The sequence below is a fragment of the Marmota monax genome, unplaced genomic scaffold (genome assembly GCF_021218885.2).
Source record: "Marmota monax isolate L192 unplaced genomic scaffold, Marmota_monax_Labrador192_F-V1.1 WCK01_AAM20220418_F8-fsc00362, whole genome shotgun sequence".
In the NCBI taxonomy this organism is placed as follows: Eukaryota; Metazoa; Chordata; class Mammalia; order Rodentia; family Sciuridae; genus Marmota; species Marmota monax.
In genome coordinates, this window is record NW_026694757.1 from 310,110 (window position 1) to 331,799 (window position 21,690).

The 21,690-nt window shown below is 62.3% G+C and overlaps 1 protein-coding gene across 3 annotated transcripts in view; it reads left to right on the top strand.

Moving 5' to 3' along the window:
* Septin9 (septin 9) overlaps positions 1-21,690 on the top strand; it is a 140,878-nt gene that overhangs the window by 48,709 nt on the left and 70,479 nt on the right. The window contains exon 1 of one of the 3 annotated variants that reach the window (XM_046424943.2): positions 5,678-5,876. The exons of the other annotated variants lie outside the window; for them this stretch is intronic. Coding sequence (XP_046280899.1) covers positions 5,822-5,876 — 55 coding nt within the window. The 5' untranslated portion in view covers positions 5,678-5,821. Of the gene's footprint in view, positions 1-5,677; positions 5,877-21,690 lie in introns of those variants that run through there. 3 annotated transcript variants of the gene reach the window in all.

Consider the following 21,690-nt stretch of genomic DNA (forward strand, 5'->3'; position numbering starts at 1 on the left):
GACACACTGTTTAGAAAGTCCCTGCCCCGAGATAAGAGCCAGGCCTGCGGGCAGGGTTCACCGCGGTTCTGCACCAAGCAGGCCGCCGCTGGGCAGTTTGGGGAATGGATTAGTCATCTGCTCTTCTGAAGTGAGACCCTGCAGTTGCCTCTCAGCCTCCGGGCAGATGGTGTGATGGGCTTTGAGCTGCACACTGGATGAATGTCAGCTGTCCCCACTGTCACATGAGCGTTCACAATCTGGCAGCCTGCAAGGCAGTCAGTGGTCGAGTTTGGGTGGCTGCCCAGGCAGGGGCTGGCAGGGAGGCGGGTCCTGGAGGCTGGGTCCAGGTGTAGCAGCGCCTGCCTCTGGTGCTGGCAGGAGGGCAGAGTCCACGTGGGTTACGACCCCTGCTGTCCTTCCGGGGCTGATTCCCCAGCAGAAGCCCCCGTGATCTTGCTTTATCACTCTGTGGGACTGAACAGGAACTAGGGGAGCCCCTGGCACTTGCCTAGAGGTGAGGAAGTAACTGAGTCTCACGGGGAACCCTGGGGTGGGGGCTCTCATATTTAAGACTGAAATGATAGACAGAGAGCCACCAGGAGAAGATGGGGAAGCCGTTCAGGCCCAGGGAAGGGCTTGTGCAAATGTCCTGGGGCAGAAGGCAGTGTGAAGAACAGGAAGGAGGCCTGGGGCTGAATGAGGTCACTAGGCTCTGGAAATGGGCAGACGCAGGGGAGGAGTTGGCACCTGAAGAGTGAGCAAGGCAGAGGGAGTTGACGTGGTCTGGTCACTGCGAGGGCTTGAGGGCTCGTGGAGGGAACAAGAATGGAGGCAGGCAGGCAGCGTACTGCAGGAGCACAGCAGAGAGGCCACGGTGACCCAGAGCAGATGGGTAAACCGTGAGGAATCTGGCAAAGTGGTTGTTATCAAAGATTAAATCATACAGAACTTACATAATATAAAACTATACACATGGTTATCATATATAAAAGTAAATATATTAAAAACAAATTACATGTAAGACATTGTTTGAAATTAAATTACGTAAAATGACCATAGGATCCAGCCATTATACTTCTGGGAACTAAATGCTCATGTGACAGTGGGGACCTAAACAGATAATGTGCATATCCACATTCACAGCAGCATTACTCAAAGCGGCCAAAAGCTGGGGGCAACTCAAATGTCCATGGAGGGATCAACGGGTAGACAAAATGTGGTATGTCCACACAGTGGAATATTATTTAGCCTTTAAGAAGGAAATTCTGCCACGTGCTGTGACTTGGATAAACCCTGCACCTTGAGACACTCTGTCAAGGGAAGCAGGCCAGTCACAAAGGATTATATGATTCCACTCCATGGCTGCTGGAGTCGTCATATTTAGAGAGATGAAGGGGAATGGCCGTTGCCAGCGGGTGGGGCAAGGGAGAATGCGGAGTCATTGTTTAATGGTGCAGAGTCCCACTTTGGGAAGATGGAAAGAACTGGACTTGGACGGTGGTGGTGGCCACACTTGAGCTGTGTGCCCGGAGACGGCTAACGTGGTCAGTGGGAGGCTTCGTGTTTTATGTGTAAACGTGTGTGATCACAGTGAAAGTGCCTGAACTAGAAGAACGTTATAAAATCAAGTGACACACTAGGCTGATGTAACAATTAAACCAGTTAAGTTGTATTTAAACAGCGGTGAGAAGCACGGAGCCCAGCAGGTCCCAGTGTTGGTTTTCTGTCTACATTTACGTGTCCCCACGTGTGTGCTGCTGGGGATGGCCGGGCCGCGCCCTCCAGGCTCTACCAGGGCCTCCTGTCCTGCCCTTGAGGTTTGGTGGCCGGAGGGCAGCTTTCCCGCTCACTGATGATGTCACCTTGGGAGTTGAGCTTGTCCAAGGTGGAGTTGCCCGAGCCACAGGCATGCTGAGTCCAGTGCCCTGCTGTGTATTTGAGGGTGGCTGGTTGTGGTCAGCCTGCGGGGCTGGGGAGGCCCCCAGGTCCCCAGGTTCCTGGAGGGAGGAAGTTGCGTGGGGTCCAGCTGTTGGGGTGAGGGAAGGAGGATGCAGGAGGTGGTGGCCTTTGGGCTTGGGCAGCGGGGCGAACAGGGTGCCTCTCCCTGGGATGGGCTGAGGGAGGCCCGGCTGCCGCTGGACTGAGGCCCTGGAGCTCAGTGCGGTCCTACTGTGTGCCAGGTCCAGGCGGAGAGAGCCCCCGTGAGGGAGGAGACTGCTCGCTGGTGTCCTGTCCAGGCGCAGTGGCTGGGCCCAGTGCCACCGACTCCCTGCTCCAGGCCCCACTGCTGACTGCTTCCCGGCCAGCTCAGCTTCCCACGGCTGTACCTGGGCGCACAGGGGTCACCGTCCCCAAGTCACGCCAAACGGCTGTTTCCGCCCAGCGTTTCCTCTGCCCTCTTTTCCCACACTGTGGTCCACGTCCCTCCAGCTGGACGGGACCCCGCGACCCGTGGCTTCTCCCAGGCCGCTCCCTCCTGTTACCAGCCAGGCCCCACGGGCTTCCTCCCACTCCTCACCTGTCCTGCTTTTAGCTTCTCATTAAAACTCGCTGCTGTCTGAGCCCCCCCCCAGGGCTGAACCCCTCCCTCAGGGCTGAACCCCCCCAGGGCTGAACCCCCCCTCAGGGCTGAGCCCCCCTCAAGGCTGAACCCCTCCCTCAGGACAGAACCCTCCCCCAGGACTGAACCCCACTCAGGGCTGAACCCCCTCAGGATGGAGGTGCCCGGTGTCAGCCCCATGACAGGTGACGAGCGCTGACCTAGAGATCCAGACGGGGACTCGGGCCTGGGCTCTCCCACTGCAGCTGTGAGGATGGCCATGCAACACAAGGGTGGTCTCTCCCCTTTCTGGAGGTCACCGGGCTGACGCACCGTGTCACAGGGCCCTGTCCCTCTGCAGGCTCTGGGGAGGGTCCTTCCTGCCACCCAGCTTCTGGGGACCCAGCCACCCTTGGCCTGTGGCCACGTTACTCTAGTCTCTTCTCCGTCTCTGTGCCCTTCTGTCCCCTTTGAGGACTCCTCTCGGGGTGCAGGGCCTGCCCTGGCGCAGGAGTAGCTCGTCTGGAGATGCTGACCTGAAGTCCATCAGCCGAGGCCCTGACCCAAGCCAGGCCGCCGTCTGAGCCCGGGGACGTCTTGGGGGCAGAACCGGCCCCCGCTAGGTCTGGGTGCACCTGGGAGGGGGGTTTCTGGTGTCCCTCTGAGCACACCTTCCCCTTTGGCCAGGCCTGCAGGTGGCCCTGCCACCGGTCACCATCACAGAGGGCAGAGCCCCGGTCCTCTCCCTGGCTAAACCCAAGCCTCTTTCTCGCTCACCCGCTGCTCACCTCACCTGCCCAGGGCCCTCACCAGGACCATTTGTCCAGCCTAGACCGCGGGAGAGGGGTCCAGGAGGCCCCCCCCCCACGGTGGCCATCTGGCCTGGTGAAAGCCCTGGAGCCCCAGACGGAGCATCCCAGGGAGTGATCAAAGGGCCGTGCCTACAGGGCTAGAGGAGGGCAGTGTAAGCTGAGAGACAGAGGCCGAGGGGCAGGCAGGCGGAGTGCCTGGAGTTTGGAGGTGATTACGATGTGAAGGGAGGAGGTACCCAACTGTTTCCCATCTCCTCTGAGGTCAGCAGAAAAGGGAGGAAATCATGATGTACAATTAGAGCAGTTGGTTAGACACAAGGGTGAACTTCCTGCTGGGAGTGTGGCCAAACCCAGCTTGGCTTTCCCCAGGGAGCAGAGGCCTGGTAATGAGGGCTGTGGTTAAGGTGAAGGGGGATGGCAGCAGGGGGTGGTGCCTGGGCTCTTGAGCCAGGTCACAACAGGCCTTGGAAACTGCCTTCCTCCCACCATTGTCCTTCGGATTCCCATGGGGGCATTTCGGTGAGTCCTGCACCCTGGCTGGGCTCCCCAAGGAAACACACACCCAAGTCGGCTTGGCCCTGCTGTGCGTAGGGATTCAGGGCACAAGGAGAGCAATCTCATGGGTGGGTCTCCACTCAACAGGTGCTTTCTATAAAAACCCTGGAGAATAATGCTGCGGCCCAGGGCAGACGCCTTGAGCCTCGGCATCTTCCAGAGGGCTGTGCTGTTGAGAGGACTTAAATCCCCAGAGGTGGGTGGGCAGGTGACCCAGCAGGGTTGGACTGCTGGTGTGGAGGCCATCAGGGTGCTGTGATGGCAATGACAACCCCATCCTGTCACCCAGGCTCCCAGGCAGACGAGGGTGTGCTCCGTCTGAGCTGACTGTGGTTTTGCAGTTCCCGTGTCCCCGAACTCACTCGGTGGAAAACAGTTCAAAACATCCAAGGCATGACGGGAGGGACCGCTTTTCTTACCAAGGACCTGATTCCAGCAACTTGAAAGGCCACCAAACCCAGAACCCTGTCCTCCAAGGGACCCCTGCAACCCCGCCTAGGCCTCCCCTCAGGGGTCAGGATCCCTTGCACACTTGGGATCTTTCATAAAGGTGGGTGTGGGGAGGGAGTGGGCAGTGGCCAGGGGCCAGCCCCTGATCCAGGATGAGCCCAGGTGCTCATTCGCCCCTCCCCCCCTCCCCATGCTGCAGGCCCCTGCCCTGGGGACCACTTGGGCAGAGTTGCCCACCCACTCTGGAGGGGCTGGGTCCTCACCGGGCCGAGGCAGAGGCCCTGGGCCTAAGGTAAGGGCAGGAGCATACAGCTCGTGGCCCAGGCAGAGTGGGAGATCACCCCTCTCCCTTGGGGGGACCCCGGGGCCCTTCCAGAGGACTACTTCCTGCCCCTTCTCTCTGGCCTCTAGCTCACCCATGTCCCACGGTGTGCAGTGGGGTTTAATCACGTTTGCCCGGTGGTTGGAGGAGTGGAGACTACTGACCCAGAGAAAGGCCCAGTGGGAGCGGTTCGCGTTCGGGCCCAGCGGGAGAGGGAGCCTACCACTGCCCTTTCTCCTCCTTCAGATACTACAAACCGTCTACTCTGGGGGGGAAGGCCCGGGTCTACTCTTTGCTGAGCAGGGGATGTGGAGTTGGAACGTGTCCCGGGCTCTTGTGACAGGGTCCGCCATCCCGGCGCACGCCCCTGCACTGGGCCAGCGCCTTCCGTAGAGGCCACCCAGCGGGTGCAGCGGCGACCCCGGCCAGGGGACCAGTTGCCTTCAGTCCGTAGGATGCTGTGGACTCGCGCGGTCGCCCCGTGTCCCCGGCTCTGGAGCCCAGAGCTTGGATCTCGCCGCGCGCCCCCGCTTAACCCTTGCAGGCGCTGGGCGCGCAAAGCAGGCGCCGGCGAACTTTGGCTGCGTAAATAAAACCTCCCGCAGAAGGAAACCTACGTCCCGGGAAAGGGGAGGAATCTCGTCCCCCTCGGCGCCCGCCCCTGTGCCGCGGCCCGGCCTCCACATCCGCCCACATCTGGTCGCAGCGGGGCGTCCGGGGGGGAGGGGCCGAGGCCGGGTCGGTCGCCGTCCCTGGGCGCAGGCCAGGCCGGGAGAAGGGGGGCGCGCGGGTCGTGTGCCCAGGGCTCCGCGGTCCCTGCTGCGCCCGCTCTGGCCCCAGCCCCCCAGGCCGGGCCTTGACAGGCGGGCGGAGTAGCCAGTGCGAGCCGGGGAGGCCGGCGGTGCGGGAACCTGATCCGCCCGGGAGGCGGGGGCGGGGCGGGGGCCGGGGCGGCGGGCGGGGGCGGCGCGCGGGGAGGGGCCGGCGCCCGCCTTCCTCCCCCATTCATTCAGCCGATCCTGGGGGCCGAGGGGCTCCGGCGGCGATCTCTGCACTGCAGGAGCGCGGGCGCGGCGCCCCAGCCAGCGCGCAGGGCTCGGGCCCGGCCGGGGGCGCTTCCTCGCCGCCGCCCTCTGCGCGACTCCCTGCCCACCAGCCACCATGTCCGACCCCGCGGTCAACGCGCAGCTGGACGGGATCATTTCGGACTTCGAAGGTGGGTGCCCGGCTGGCTGCTGCCGCCGCGGGCGAGCTGGGCAGGACCCTCGGCGGGCCTGGCGCGGGACGGCGGGACGGGAGTGCGCGGAGAGCAGACGGGACCCCCGATGGTCGCCCTCCAGCCAGGAGCGCCGCGCGCACCCGGCCCCGCGTCGCCGAAGTGGAGGCCCCCTTTGGAGGGACCCGCACGGGACCCAGAGCTCGCGCTGCGCGCTGCCGCCCGAGTTTCCTTCCTTTTATTGTTGGTTGTGTTTGCCCAGCGACAGCCACCTCCTCGAGGGCTCGCGGGGCGTCCCCGGAACTACCGAGTACTTCTACTCCCGAAAATGAGCCTCTGGCCCGATGCCCTCGGCCTCTCGGGCCTGGCGGCTGGCTAGGAACTTAGTCCCCCGCCTCGGACCGAGTGGGCGGCCGCGTCCTGCCGGTGGACAGCCCTCCCCTCCCCCACGCCAGCTTCTGGGCCGGGGCTGAGCCGAATCCGGGCTGGGGAGGGCCGCTGAGTCGCGCAGCCCGCAGGGTCGGGCACAGCCGAGCGGACACTGCCCCCGCAGCGTTGGTGTTCGGCGTGGGGCGTCCCATGGCCCCCATCCAGGCCTGGGGACAACCTCGTCCGCCTCCAAGAGTAGGGCGGTGCGGGCAGAGGGGGCTTGCGTGAGGGTAAGGGGAGCATTTTGGCTCTTCCTTCCTTCAGAGTTTATAAAGTAGGGAGACTTGGGGGGTGCTCCCTCCCAGGGTGAGTCTGGCGCCCCCGCCCCGGCCTGTGTGTGCGCGCGCTTTCGCGGGGCCTCGTGACTGCCGGTGCCGTGGCCCTGTGTCCTGTGTCCTCAGGAGTAAATAAAGCGGTGGGAAGGGAGGCGCACACAATGGTCTCGGCGTTTCTGGGACTGGCTTTCTGAGGGCGGGCCTGTCTCTGCCGGCCGGAGCCCCCGCCCCTCGGAGCTGCTCGGAGCAGGAGCAGCCTTGGGCAGAGCCCGCGAGGGGGAGAGGCTGAGCTCAAAGGAGTTTCGGCGGCCAGGTGCCAGGCCACGCCTGGAGGTGACCAGTCTGAGGCCCTCCACCCTCCGTGGCCAGAACCAGGCTAGAATCTGGGTGTCCCGAGCCCAGCGCCCTCACAGCTCATCTGTGGTCAGCCTCATCTTTGAGTGGAGGTGACTTCTTGGGACCAGAGCTTTGGCTGTGTTTGCTGGGAACGGGGTGAGATGGGGTGGACACTCAGGAGGGACCCACGGTCTAGTGGTGGCACAGCCTGTGCAAAGCCTGGCATGGCGCATCCACTTGGTCAACTCAGTGGCTGCCGCAGATTTTCAGATTCTAGCATCTTGCATTGTGTTTTTCAAGAACAAGGGGCGTTCTGGGTTTGCAGAGCCGATGCCTTGTGCCGCTGACCATCTGAGTCTTTCAGGGGCCATGCTTATTGCAGGGTCTCCCCAGGTTTCCTTTGTTACAAGTTGCCCTCTGGCCACCTGGCATAGCTCGGCCCTCCTGTAGCCCTCTCTGCCCGGGCATCACCTCCACAGCTCCTCCTTGGGCCGTTTCTTTCTCCCGAATGTCCACTTGGCCAGTCAGCAGTGGGATGCCTTTCCTGCAGGCACTGATGGAGAAAGATGCTGCCCCCTTCAGGTCCTGTGCTCCCTGCTCTTCTCTCTTTTGGCCTGTGAATTGGGGTCTTTGCTTTCATTCCCTGATACCAGGCGCTAAGTTGAAGGTGGGATTTATGGTGAAAGTAGGGATCTCCACCTGGAGTCCTTTGGTGGCAGCGGAGGCAGAAGTTTGGTGTGGTGTTGGTCTTACCATCTGGCACAGTGCACTGTGGAGGCTGCTAGTGCTCCTGCCTCTGGGTCCTTGTGTGTAACTCCATCTGGTGGCCTCTGGGTGCCTCCCAAGTCAGCTTCTGACCCTCAAGTTGTATCCAAGACAAGGGCCTCATTGAGAGCATCCTGGTGCGATGGTCGGAGGCCCTTTGACTCTGGAAGAAGGTTCCTCAGTCTTGGGGAGCAGGGCCTCTGTTCTTCTAGTTTTCTGTGTGCGTCAGTCTCCCCCATTGTGTGTCCTGAAAACTTCAGCTGGGCAGTGGTTGGGCCCTAGAGCCCGAGGCATCCCGGGTAGACGTGGTGGGAATGCATGTCCTGCCCCGTGAGTGGCCTGGATGTGAGGCCAGCACCGCCCCCTTCAGGCATCCCTCCCTGGGCCCCAGGAACTTGGAGTGGAGTTGGAGAATGGGGAGGATGCACACGTGGAAGGTGAAGAGCCTTAGACAGACAGACAGACGGTGGGACATGGGAAGGTGCTGCTGGGGAGGAGGGGAGCATGGGACGCGGCCCAGCCATGGGTGATAGGAGCGGGCAGCCTCCACGTCAGGGCAGAGTAAGGTCACTTCTGGCTAACGGGGAGTGAGGGAGGAGGCGGACCTTGAGTGGAAGTAGGAATCTGATTGCAGGAGGAAGGAGGAGAGCTTTGCAGCCAGCCCAGGCAGCACTGGGAGGTTGGAATGAGCTGGCCCATTGGGGGCTGGGGTGTGGGGAGGGGCCAGGCACCCTGATACCCATGTGCCAGTCTGCTGGAAGTATCTGGGCACCCCTCGGCTGGTCTGGAGGAGTGGGAGGGGCACCCCTTTGCTTTCCTGGGGGAAAGCCAGGGCCTCCGATGGGGCGTCACCTGGTGTCCAGGCTTCCCCGGGGAGGTCGGAAGGGGAGGAGGAAAAGGCCAAGTCCTCTGCGGTGTCCCCAGCAGTCCGGGTTCCTCCCTGAGGCTGGCAGTCCTGAAGCACGGGTAGCTGCTGAGGGGTGGAGGCCCTGAAGGCCACCCCCACAGCAGGGCAGGCTCGAGCCATGGAGTCTCTGGGTGATTTTCCAGCCAAGCAGTCGGCCCACCCTGGAATCCAGCAACTGGGTGGGTGGGTCAGGCCAGAGCAGCGCACCCTGCAGGGCAGAGGGGCAGCCATCTCTGGGTGTGCGTGTACAAATTCTGCAGAAGCCCCACATTCTGGGCATCTCTCCCCTCTCCCTCCCTGGACAGCACCCTTCTTTTTGCTTTTTTTATTTTTATTTTTTGCCCAATTCTGGTGACTGAACCTAGGAGGCTCTATCACTGAGCCACAGCCCCAGCCCTTTTTTATTTTTTATTTTGAGACAGGGTCTCCGTAAGTTGTCCAGGCTGGCCTTGAATTTTTGATCCTCCTGCCTCAGCCTCCTGAGTTGCTGGAATTACTGGCTTTTTATCTTTTTAATTTCCAGTCTGTCTTCCCCCTGCCTCCCTCCCCCTTCCCCATAAACGTCCTGCATCCCTCTTCAGCCCCCCCCCCCCCCCGCCTTCAAGGAAGGTCCTGGAGCTCTGTGGGGACTCCCCACGTAAGGGCAAGGAGAACGTTTCCTATTTTGTGATGCGGTTTGGACCTCCCGTCCCACGCCTTGGTGATATTCCCCTTCTCTGCAGTTTCCTATTTTCCCACTTCCCGGCACAAAAGGCCTTGAGGTGACGGTGGCACCCACCACTCCCTGGTGACGCATGTCAAGAATGCTGACCTTGTCCTCTGTCTCGCTCGGGGCCAGCGGAGGCACAGGGCAGTTGGGTGGCGTGCTCCTTGGCGATTGCAGGCCCCATCTGTTATCGCAGACACAGTTACAACTTGGGTCTTTGTGTAAGGAGCCCTTCCAAGAGCCGGCTGCTGGCCTCCTTCCCTCTGCAGCGTTTGCCGTAACCAGATTTGCACACCCAGAAAGAGTCCCCTAAGTAAGTCCTTGATTGTTGGAACAGACCTGGCCTGAGACCCAGACACTGACTTCGGAGCTGGGTGGCATTGGCCCTTGTCTGGGGCCCTCTACTGTTCCCCAGGGAGGACCCTCTAAGCTGTGTCCTGGGAGCTGTGGTGGCTCTGCGCCCCAGCAGGAGAGCCGGCCAGGAGGGCAGGGGAGGGCTCCTGAGTGAGAAAGGATCACGCAGATACCTCTGGGACATGGGTGCTGGCAATGCCTGGATCTGGGTGCCACTTTCTTCCAGGGAGGTGGCTTCAGACCTGTCCCTGATTAGTACCAGTGGGGCTCCTGCATGTAGCTCCTGCCTCTTGAGGCTCCTGGGAATACGGTCTCCCTGTGGTTTGCACCTCTGAGGCTGACGGTGCTAGTGAAGGTGCCCAGCAGGACCTCGTGGAGCCGGGGATTCTGGGTGGGTATGCCTTGCAGCTAAGAGGAGCGGGTGTCTTCCATGGACCCACGGCTGTTGGCATCGCTGATGTAGTGCTCTGTGTGTCCAGAGCCTGGCACAGGCAAGCTCGCCACCCCACGGTGAGCAAGCTCTTTAGGTAGAGGGGGATGCAGGCACTGCTGTGATGGTCCTGCAGCTGGACAGGGGGTACCCTGGCCAGACATCTCCGGAAGACAGGGACACCATTCTGAGGAGATCTATCTGGAAATGCTTTCTGGGGCCTGCGTCTTTCCAGGGAGGTTTTGAGAGTCTGGTGGGCATCCGGAGGGAGAGGCCTTGCAGGGTGGTGGGCAGCCTGCTCTGCTGTTGGAGAACCGTGGGCCTCGGGTAGGCGTCCGACCCAGTCCAGCGCCTCTGCTCGCTCCTGGGTTACTGGGGCTGTGGACGGCTCTTCTTGCTGGGGGACTCAGGATGCAGACAGTGGTGCTGAGCAGGGTTTGGAGCGTGGCTGCAGCTGCTGGAACTGGACAGCTAGGTCCTGGGTGATGGGAGGTCACCTGATCCCATAGGCTGGACAGCATGGTCACCACTAGAGATGGCCAGTCCTGCAGACTTGGAGAGGCTGTGGGAGGGGGGTTGTCTCTTGCATGCAGCAGATTCCCAGTCTCCTGGCAAAGCTGGGGGACCCCTCCTCCCATGTGGCTGACAATCTGGGGTTCTCTCCCTGGAAGCTGGGGTCATGTGGGGTGCAGGGTTCCTCTCTGTCCATGGACAGACGGACCACGTGCCTGTTTCTATGGCCCAGTGCTGACAGCCGCGGGGGCAGGCACCAAGTGGCTGGACTCTGAGGAGAGCAGAGGCCTGCAGACGGAAAAGCAGGAACCTGGGTCAGGAGGCGCGGGGGGGCCAGAGTGGCCCTGAGCCGGGACAGACCACCCTGGGCCAGTGGGGAGCGCAGGGGCTCTGAGGCCAAAGCTGGGTGCTCCTTGGTCCCATCTATCGCAGAGGCCTGGGGAGCCTGGGCCTGGGGTGGGGGCTGAGGAACTTGGTGCCAGCGCAGCGCATTGTGTGGAGTGGCACTTGCTCTGCCATGCTCATGGTGGGGGGCAGGGGCCCCTGCCTGCGGGATAGGCATCGCCAAGGGAAATACGAATGTGCAGGTGTGTGCTCACCTGTGGGAGCCAGGGTCTCCCAGCCTGGTGACTTGTGGTCTCCATCCACTGCTCCAGATGTGCTGGGCCCTGTCATCTTGGTGGCAGGGGAACAGAGCTGGGGTCCCCTCCTTTCTCCACCTCCCACTTTTCGCAGGCCTGGGAGAGGGGAAGGTCGCCGGGGTTTGGCCCGGAATCTCGTTACTGCCCATTATCCTTTGTGTCTCAGTCAGTGACCCTCACTCTGGGCGGCTAGGATGGCCTGCTGCTCTAGGAATCTGGGTTGACCCCCAAACCCAGGACGGAGTCCTGGGCACTTGCCCCTGGCTTGGAGGCCTTCACGGCCAGCGTTGTGCGGGGGGCCAGCGTTGTGCGGGGAGCGTGTTCTGCAAGCCAGGCCCTCAGGATGTGGTGGCGGGGGGGTGGCGGGGTGGGCCAGGGGGCCAGGCTGCTCTGCTGGAGACCTGTACTGGGCTGGGGCACCTCCTGACTCATCCCAGAACACCCAGCTTGGAAATAGTCTCCAGTGCTTTCTCTTGGCCCCCGAGGCGGGTGGCTAAGCAGTGGCTCTCTTTCCAAAGCCCTCTTGGTTTTTCCCAAATTTGGAGGCTCTCTCAGCTGCTTATGAGACGGAATGGTCCAGAATTCTCTGGAACCCAGTCCAAGAAGCCCAAGGACTTGTCATCCCTCCAGCCAGACAGACCCACCAGTTGGCCTCTGGACACCCCCAGGCGCCTGGAGGGCATTTCTGGGATCGGGCTGTTTAATCTGGTCTGGACAGAGCCCCGGAGGCTCCGCTCAGACGGGACCAGCAGACGTTCTAGAAACTTCAAGTTTGTTGTCATTTTTGAGAGTGCTGCCAATGCCCAGAAATTTAGATGGAGGGACAAGAGGATGACCTCGGTTTAGCGGGCAACATAAACAGGGAGCCCCCAGGCGCCCTACACTCTGCTGGGGCGGGCGTAGGCACTGCGGGGACCAGCGGCCAGCACCCTGGGGAATGGCCCTGGCGGTCAGGTTGAGAGCCCATTCCTTCCGCCTCTTTGTGCTTTTCTCTGTCCACCCTTGCCCCACGGAACTCCTGGGTCTCTCTCTGCAGTCCCTCTAGTGTCTCTGGCCGAAAGTCCAGGAACTCAGGGGACCTGGCCTCCGGGGCAGTGAGACCTTGGAGGCCCTCGCTACAGCCTTCCTGGCAGAATCGCGAGCCCCTGCCTGAGGTGGGCGCCTTGGGACGCCGTCTGGGTGGGGGTGGCTCTTCAGCTTCAGTGGGGCAGCCAGCTGGCCTCTCCCTGTCCCCTTCCGCAGGGCTTCTCCCCTGAGGGCCTGGAACTCTCTGGAACCCTTTGCGGCCTGCATAAGGGTTTGTGGGTTCCCGTTTTCTGGCCTCCTGGAGCCCAGCTGGGGGCTGTCTGCTGATCCCCTGAGGCAGGGCCTGGGAGAGACCCCCTGAGAATGGTGGGAGGAGCCGGCTGGGCCAGGAGCCCCCTCTCTGCCAGCTTGGAAATAGTCTCCAGTGGTCAGTGGATGGACCAGTCTCACTTTCTTGTGGCAGGAGGAGAGTGGCCTTCCCCGGCACGGGGAGTCTGCTCAGATGGGCCTCCCTGCCAGCCCCCGTCCCCTGGCCCAGCCTGGAAGACGTGAGGTTTCTGGTTCTGTTGGTGATGGCTGGTCTGTGGGTTCCTAGCTTTCCGGGCCGGGTCTCGCCCCTTCCTGGGGCAGGAAGCCGGCTCTAAGCAGGCTACTAGCCCTACTTTCCACGTGGGTGGGCAGTTTCCCTGTGCGGGCAGGCCAGGCCCCTGCCCTGGGTCCCTTAGAGACTGATATTATCTGTAGTAAAAGCGGACAAGTTTTCCTGGCCCCACATCAGGCCTGGAGGGGCCATGTTCCCTGCTGTCCCCTGCCTGCTGTCCCCTGGAAGGCCAGGAATGGAGTTCTCTGGAAGTCAGCTGGGGCTTGGTTTTTCCCCTTAGCTCAACATGAAGTGCCGACTTCTCTTGCCGTCGCTCCACTTGACTCCCATGCAGAACCCCGTGTGTGCCATACCCAGCACGGGTGCCCCCCGACTAAGGCGCCCCCCACGTGGACCTCCCCTTGTCCAGGGGGCCCCTGTCCAGGGATTCAGCTCTGCATCTTGCTCCTTTCCCGGAGCCCCAGGGAGCCTAGAGGAACGTGGGTGGTGCGGAGAGTTGGGTGGGCAGGTCCCGGGCTTAGGTTAACTCTGTGTCACCTGAGCGGGGGCCGGGGACTGGGACAAGGGCAGCTGCAGTTTGCAGTGGGGAGCCTGGAGCGCTGGGCCCCCAGGAAACCTTTGAAGAGCTCCTCTGGTTTTTATTTTCTGGACTAAAGAAGACCCTTGATCAAGGGTTGGGGGCTTGTGGTGGGAGGAGGGGCTTCGTTCACCCCGGGGCGGCCCCTTCCCCTCCCTGCTGGGTGGCTGTCCCCACCTGCCTACCCGGCCCAGGGAAACCAAGTCTTGGGGCAGCTGGGGGGCAGGATGGGGACACTGGTGAGGGAGCAGCCCTCCCCCCAGGCCCACAGTGAGGTCAGGCTGGCAGTGTTTAAATGATGAAGCCAGGCTCCTGCACACAGCTGTCAGGAACCCCGGAGCCAGCTGTGGGTGGCTGTGGCCTCCCTCTCGTGTTCTTTGTCTCTGACCCAAGTCCCAGCCCTTCAGCTGCTCCTCCATGGCTCACAGGCGCCTGCTCTGGCCAAGCCCACCCTGGGCAATCAGAACCACTTCCTTTGGTTGAGCACCCACTTTAGCCCTCCAGAGAGCCCAGCAAGCTGGACGCAGGCAGCCCAGGCCCTATGCCCCATGCCTGCAGCTGGTGTCACCTGCCGCTGTGGCCTTCTGCTGGCCTGCCTGGTGCCGCCCTCCGCTGGCTTGTCTTTGCTGGCTCCTGCTTGCCCCTGCATGGGACAGCCAGGCTCCCAGGCCTGGGGTCTGGTGGGTGGCGTCTGCCTCCATCGGAGAGACCAACATGGGTGCTCAGGGCTTAGTAGGCTTCCCACGGAGAGGGCTCCCTGCTCTCAGAGGGCTTCGTGGGCCACGAGGGCAGCGTGTGGCTCAGCTCGGGCTTCACTCTTGTCCACACTGCAATGTTGGGTGAGTCCTCAGCCTCTCTCTGCCTCGGTCCCCATCTGTCAAATGGAGACAGGAGTGCATCCCTGTCTGTGGGTGGTCCTGAGGGTCCAGAGGTGGCCTGGGTGAGGACTCAGTAGTGCTCCGTCAGAGATTCCGTGTGGCGAGTCCTTCTCAGGGGACAGCAAGGAGCAGGCCTGGCTCCTGCCCCAGGAGGGTGACCGTCAGCAGGAGGAGGGCCACAGCTGCTGCCGGGCCAGGACCCAGGGCAGGGAGGTTCGCGTGGGGGTGGCTGGGGTTTGCTCTGCCCCCGTGTGTCCTGTAGTGGGTGGGGGACACCAAGTGCACGGTGCCAGCTTTTATTGTGAGTCTCCCAGGCCCTGCTGTGGGACCTTCTCTTTCTGAGGTGACACAGTTTTGGGACCCTGTGACCGGCACACCCCCTCTTTCCCAGCAGTGCGCGTCCTTCAGTTGGTGACTGCCCGGGGGGCTGAGTGGTGGTGGCTGAAGCTGGACATTGTCCTTGGGTGACTGCCAGGAAGGTGGGGGCAGGCTGGGGCTGCGGAGCCGGCGGCCCCGGGGGTCTCTCAGCAGAGCTGCTTCCGCTGAGTGTGGCGTGGGCTGCTTACAGGATTCCCAGAGCGGGGTGGTCTCAGTGAGGCAGTGAGCCCATGGGAGGGCGGGGTCCACACCTGGCTGCCCCCACCTTCAGCCTTCCTCAGCTAGAACCACCAGGAGTGGCGGGGGAGGGGCGAAGTCTTTTTTTTTGCGGTTTTGGGGATGCAACCCAGGCCCTCGCCAATGGCAGCCAAGCCCCTGCCCCGAGCCCATCCCAGCCCCAACAGTCTGTTTATAACGAGCTCCTGAAATGATTGTGACACCCGGCTGTGAAGGGTTGACCTGGATCCGGACTTCAGAGCTGCAGAGGAGTCCAGAGGAGGGTCCAGGGTGTGGGGTCCTAGCCACACTGTGTTCCCTGGAGGGGGAGGATATTTGTCGAGGTACCGACGGTTTCTGGGTGTGCGTTCGATCTGTCCCCCACCTTTGTTTTCTGCCTCGTGCCTCCGATGCTTTTATAAGAAAAAAGCAACAAATGTTATTTTTATAAGTTCATTGTCAGAAAAATTACTCACCCAGACAAACCTCTCAGCTTGGCATGAGAGAGCCAGGGTGCCCGAGACCCAGCTGGTTCTCTCCAGTTCCGGGTCGGGTTCTGGGTCCTGTGATCCACCTTGGCTCGGTGGTGCAGGCTGTGGGGGGGCCTCTGTGGGCACTGCTGCCCATGGCAGTTCCGTCCACAGGAATGTGGACTAGAGCTGGGTCCGCCACCTTGACCCAGAAGGGTGAGCCTCTGGCCCTGCTTGTGCACTGCTGGCCAGACCCCTCCTGCTGTGCGCCATGTTTGGACCTGGTTGGTTCAGGATCAAGAGCGCACGGGAGCTGGTGTCGGGGTGCCATGACCAGGACAGAAGGGACTTTCAGCCCAGCTCTCCAGTCCTGTCCAGGAAGCAGAGGCCAGAGAAGTCGTCTGCCTGGCTCCAGTGGAGCACAGGTGGCCTTGTGACTCCTCCACGCTATGCCCCATGGTCCCCCGGTTCCGGCCAGTCCTCAGAGCTCCTGACTCTCCTGCTGGTGGAGGGAAGGGCCTGGCAGCCTGGGGGCTTTGGAGGTGGTGATTGGCAGACCCGGTGTCCCTGCTGCCGCAGGCACGTCAGATCATGGGGCTGAGGGTGCCTGGGTCGCCAGAGGGGTCTCCGTACAGAGGGTGGGAGCTTGCTGCCCACTGCTGTCTCACAGGGCACGAGCACAAGGAGGGGTCACCTGTGGATGGTGTGTGGCCTGGGATGGGTGGTTACCTGTCCGTGGGAGCCGAGCAGGCAGGAGCCAAGCCCTCCCTCCGTCCTGCCCCGGAGGCTGGCTCTGGGCCTCCCCTCTTAGAAAGAAAGCGAGTCCGAGGGAGGTCACTGAGCCGGGCCTCTCTGTGCTGCTGGGGACACAGTGTCCCCATCCAGGAGAGGCCTCAGAAGCATTTTCTCCAACCTTTGGTGGTGACAGCCGGGTGCTCAGCGGCTCAGAGAATAAACCCAGAGAGAAGGGAGTGAACTGTTCACCCCTCGGGGTGGGGACCGGGTGTTGAGGGCCAGCAGACGAGCAGAACCACTGTGTGAGATGTGGAAGGGTCTGGGGACAGCAGGACCCACCCGCGAGACTCCAGGGCGTGGTAGCTTTGGGCAAGGCTCAGCAGGGGGAACACGGGCACACCCCCCCCCCCCCGGGCTCCGACGGGCAGCGCCCCCCACCTCGCTGGCTTTCAGCACCCCATCTTCCCTCAGCGTGTGCGGAGGTCCCTCGAACCTCGGCTCCATCCTTTCTGTGTCTCCGTGTCTCCTGTCCTTAACAAGAGGAGGGACGCTTGTGACTGGGTTTGGAGCCCACCCAAACCCAGGATGGTCTCGTCTTGAGGTCCCTAAGCGTGTCTTCAAAGGCCCTGTTTCCCCCTAAGGTCACTCAGGTGCCCAGTGGTAGGACTTGGACATGCATTTTAGGGCCACTGTTCCGTCTGTGGCAGCAGCTGATCTTGGGGGAATCAGAGTGTTCGGGGCTTGGGGAGCCCCGAAGCGGATTAGGAAATCGGGCCCTGACGTGCCAAGTTGTGGGGCTTGGGTGGCCACTGGCCGCCTGGCCTGCCTAACAGGGCCAGGTGGTCCTCCTCTCTCTGACCCTTTGATGGCTGCTGCCTGAGGCGGCGGCTTGTGCTGGTGGACCAAGGCCCTTCCCCCCGTCCACCTGCCCCCTGCAGAACCCCGCTTGGTCCAGGCCCCAAGGTCCCTGCCGCTCTCCCTGGGAGAGTGTGTGAGTGGGTCTGGGCACTCATCGTCTCTGTGGGCAGAACCCTGCCACGTCCAGCCTCTGCCACTGCGGGGACATCCAGCCTCTGCCACTGCGGGGACATCCAGCCTCTGCCACTGCGGGGGTGTGGTCCAGACTCCCCTCCCAACCTTGCCACAGGCCCAGAGCTCTGCCTCCCCTGCAGGCAGACCCCTCTCCCGGGTCCCTCCGCTGCTCCTCACCTCTGGGTCCCCCTTCCGGGCAGTCCCGGGGGGTCCAGGCTTCCTGCCCCCCCCAGCCTCACCTGCTCTTTGTGGGTGTCCTTGGATGGCTTTGTGAGGTTTCCCAGAGCTGTGAGGGGAGCCAGGAGGGTCTCAGAAGGAGGAACCCCGGGCCTTGCCAAGCCCCCACCCCTGGGCCATTTGGAATGCCCAGGCTCTCCCTCCCTGGCAGCCCCTTCTGGAATCCTCTCAGTGTCCAGCCGTGGCCTGTCCCACGCAGCCCTCCATCTCCTCCTCTGCATTTCTGGGACCCCCTTCTTTGGCCACCCCCTCTAGTTTTGATAGCCCACCCAGCCCTCGAACTCCGACCGGTGAGGCTGGCTGGACAGGCGCAGGGCTGTGCGCTCACAGTTCTGTCCCCACCTCCGCCGCAGCGTGGAGAGCATGGGTCTGCTCACTGAGGGCTGGCCCTGCCCCTTCCCTGGCTCCGAGGCCGGCTGTCCTGGGCGCTGCTCTGACCAGAGCCTGAACTCTGCTCCCCAGGGTCACCGTCCCCTGTAATTAGGTCGCAGCTCATACTGGCCTGGGCCTCCAGGCCACAACACAGAGCCATCTGGCCCTCGGTGCCCCTGGCTGGGTGATTGATGGAGGCCTCCACCTGGCCCAGGGCCCCTGCTGTCAGGCCTTTTTTTATTTTTTTCCTTCATTTTTAAAGTGCTTTTAATATTTTCCCAGTAGCTGGTCAGGAGAAAAGGGAGGGTGGCCTCCCTGCACATCAGGAGTGGCTGCCCCCAGCCGTGACCAGTGACCAGGCTGGGAACAGAGGAGGAGGTACAGCTTGGCCTGCACACTGGGCTGCACACGGACCCCGCCTGGCGCTGTCGGGTGCTTGGGTGGAAACAGGCCGAGGTCACCGTCCTCAGGGCCCGTGTCCTGGCTCCCTGGGCTGCAGCGGGGCCTTGGAAGTGGAAGCAGTGGACTGCAGGGGGGTGGGAGGGCGGGGCTGAGGGGAGGACGGTGGCCGGACCCTCCTTGGGGCTCAGTTCTCTCTCCCCAGAAGGACCGAGGGCTACAGGCAGGGCCCTGGCCGGGTTTCTGGGCTGCCCGGAGGATGTGGGTGGATTAAAGCTCAGGAAACCTGCTCTCCCCTGGGACCTGTGATCTCCGTGGCCTCAGGGCTCAGGCTGGAGTCATGTGTTGAAGCCCATGTCTCTCAGGGGCTCCCTCAAGAACTGTTTCCAGGGGACCTCTGACCTGCAGGGGTCTCCTGAGCCCGCCCTCCCTGCGGCCAGCCACACCCAGAGATCTTCACTTCTGCTGTGAGCTGCCCTCTCACCCGGCCGCCCCACCCTGAGCCAGGAAGTTCTTCGCCTTATCTACCCCACATCTGTCTTCTTGCTGCAGCTCCAGCCCACTTCCCTCCTCCTGATCCTGGGGAGAAGGCCCGCAGCTGGCTTGAAAGGGGGAGGGTAGGACCCGTCCAGGCATTGCAACCAGTTGTTCCAGATGTGCTCACGTTCCCCAGTCTGTAATTTAGGAAAGAAGAAAGGGAGTCCTGCTTCTTAGAGCCGTGTTTACAGTCAGCCTGGAATGACCCCAGGAGGCTGCCAGATGGGGCCCGCAGGAGGCAGCACAGAGGGGAGCCTTTGCCTGGAGGCCAGCGGCTCTGCGCTGGGTGAAGGGACTTCCAGAATCAGGAGCTGGGCTAGACTGTCCGGCGGGGTCTGTCGAGGCTGTGAGGTGTCTTTCCAGCCCTGAGCGCTCGCTGAAGGCCCTTCTCAGTTGGGGAGTCCTACCTGCCACGGGGGGGGGGGGGATGACCATGTGACTTATTGCCCCAGGGGACACCTAGGAGGAGCTGTGACGGTGTCGGCAGGGTGGCCACCGGGAGCCGGGAACTTCCCAGGTAGGGGACACACATGGACACCTTGATGTGGGGGAGGGTTGGTGGCCACTGGGGGCCAGGCGGCAGAAGGGACCAAGGGGGCCAGGTGTGAAGCCTGGTGGCAGCTGGTGGGCCGGCAAGGGCCCCGGGGACTGAGGTTCCTCCTGCCAGGTGGCACCGGTGTCCCTTCTAAGCACTGTTGAATCAGAGGCAAAGAGTGGCTTCAGGCTGAACCGAAGGCCAAGAGGTTGAGCTGGATGGGGAGAGCCATGTGGGCGTGAGACCCGCCCCTTCCTGTTTCACTGACTTCCTGGGGTGCTGGGCACTGCCACAGAGCTGCACCCCAGCCCCCTGTCCCCTTTCTTCTTTTTATTTTGGACACCAGGGATTGAACTCAGGCACTCAGCCCCTGAGCCACCTCCCAGCCCTATTCTGTATTTCATTTAGAGACAGGGTCTCGCCGAGCTGCTCAGCCTCGCCGTCCCTGAGCCTGGCTTTGAACTTGCCATCCTCCCGTCTCCGCCTCCAGAGCCGCTGGGATTTTATGCTTGTGTCACTGAGCCGACCCCTTGTCCCCTTTCTTTCCCGATTTCTCTTGGTGCCTGGGCTGTGGAGCCCAGAGTCCGACATCAAGGTGTCTCGGCAGGGTCCCTTCTAGGGGCCTGAGGAACCCTCTCTCTTCCATGCCTCTCCAGCCTCCGGTAGATGAGGGCGGTTCCCGGTGATCCCTGCGTCTCCGTCTCAGATTCTCACCTTAATGGCACCTCGAGATCCTTTTCCAGCTAAGGTCACTCTCAGAGGCCCCAGGAGTTAGCCCTGGGTGTATCAGGGGCGGGGACACTATTCATCCCACTTTTGGCAAACCCAGGGTGGAGTCCCGTGTCCTTCAGACACTGGAGCAGAGTTTGGAGGCAGCTGTAAGGGAATCTGGTGGAACTCCTGGTCCATCCTGGGTGGATGAGGTGGTGTGGCCAGGCTGGGGAGGCGCTGTCCAGCCTGAGTCCTTGTTTCCCAGGTCATTAGAGTTTCATTCCAGGGAGAAGGCAGCATGATGAAGGGGCGGGGGTGTAGCTCAGTAGAGCCCTTGCCCAGCATGCCCAAGGCCCTGGGTTCCCTGCCCAGTACTCCAAAAAAAAAAAAAAAGCCAGAGATCTTATGTCTCAAGAGCAGTGTTGACCACAGCGGCCACTGGGCTGCCCACCTGTTTGTGTCCTGCCTTCAGGGACTCAGGGTTTCTGAGCCCAGTTTTTGGAAGGAAAGCTGGGGACCGCCACGTCCCCCAGGCCAGCGGAGCTGAGGGGAGGGTCCCTTGCACCGAGCTGGTAAGTGTGCCGAGGGGGAGGAAGGGAGAGGGCTTGTTTATTTCTTTTGGCCTCATCTGGGAAATCCAGCCGCAGGCACGTGACGTTGTAGACCTGCTTGTTCTCACATCGTCTTTCCAGAGCCGGCCAGGCCTCCCGGGTGGGGGCTGTGACAGGCAGGAAGGACTCCATGTCTTCCTGGCCCAAGGGTGCTGACCACAGAGAGGAAGAAGCCTCCTTCTAAAGTCCTTGGAATAAATCAGAGAGGTGGACATTACAGTCAGGGCTGAACGGCCTTCCCTGCTTCCTCTCCAGGAGCTGGACCCTCCTGGCAGAATCAGAGTTCCCCGTGACGCTACCTGTGCTCCTCCCAGGAGCAGATGGAGATGCTTAGCCTGTTCCTCCTTGTCCAGGGGACACAGGCGGGGACCTCTGTGCGATCGATCGTCCTGGCCTGAAGGCAGGCGTGGTCTGGTGAGAGGCAGGGAGCAGGGGTTCGTGGACCGTGACCCCTGGTCTCCCCAGGTCCCATGTGCAGATAGGCCCAGGGGCCGCCGTGCTGGCCTCCTGGTCCAGAGCCGGAGCCCCTTGCAGTGTGGGCTGGCACTAGAGATGGCTGCTTCTGGCCTCTGATGGCCCTGCCAAGCCTGGCTTTGGGGACGGCAGGGAGGGGGGCAGAGGGGGGATCCTGAGCTGTGGGTGCCGCCACCCTTGTTCTCCTTCACGCCTCAGCAGGTTTGAGGTGTCGCTGGGACTCTTGAAGGAGGGAGCACCTCCTGTATGTGGGCTTGGCCCCCTGTCCTGCTCTTGGTACACAGTGTGACCCTCCTGGGGAGCCCAGGGTGTTTACTGCCCTCCCAAGCGGGCTCCACGGTGGCCATCCTTCCTTGGGCTGTCCTGCTTCCTGAGCACCCCCCCCCCAGCACCCCATCTGCCTCCCCCTCCCTGTCCTGCGAAGGCCTCCCTCCCTCCACCTGCCCAGCATCCACCCTCCTCCTCCACCCAGCCGCCCAGGCCTCCTGGTGCAGATTGTGAGACCACGGTCCAAGCGGGAGGTGACCCCTGGGATCCCCGTGTGGGGATGGGAAGGGAGCACAGTGGAGCCCTGTGGGCAGCTGAGCTCAGCCCCCCTGGAGCCCAGGGCTGTCCCACCTGCGTGGGGGAGGGAGCTGGGTGCTGGGGGTCCCATCTGGGGCGAGGGCC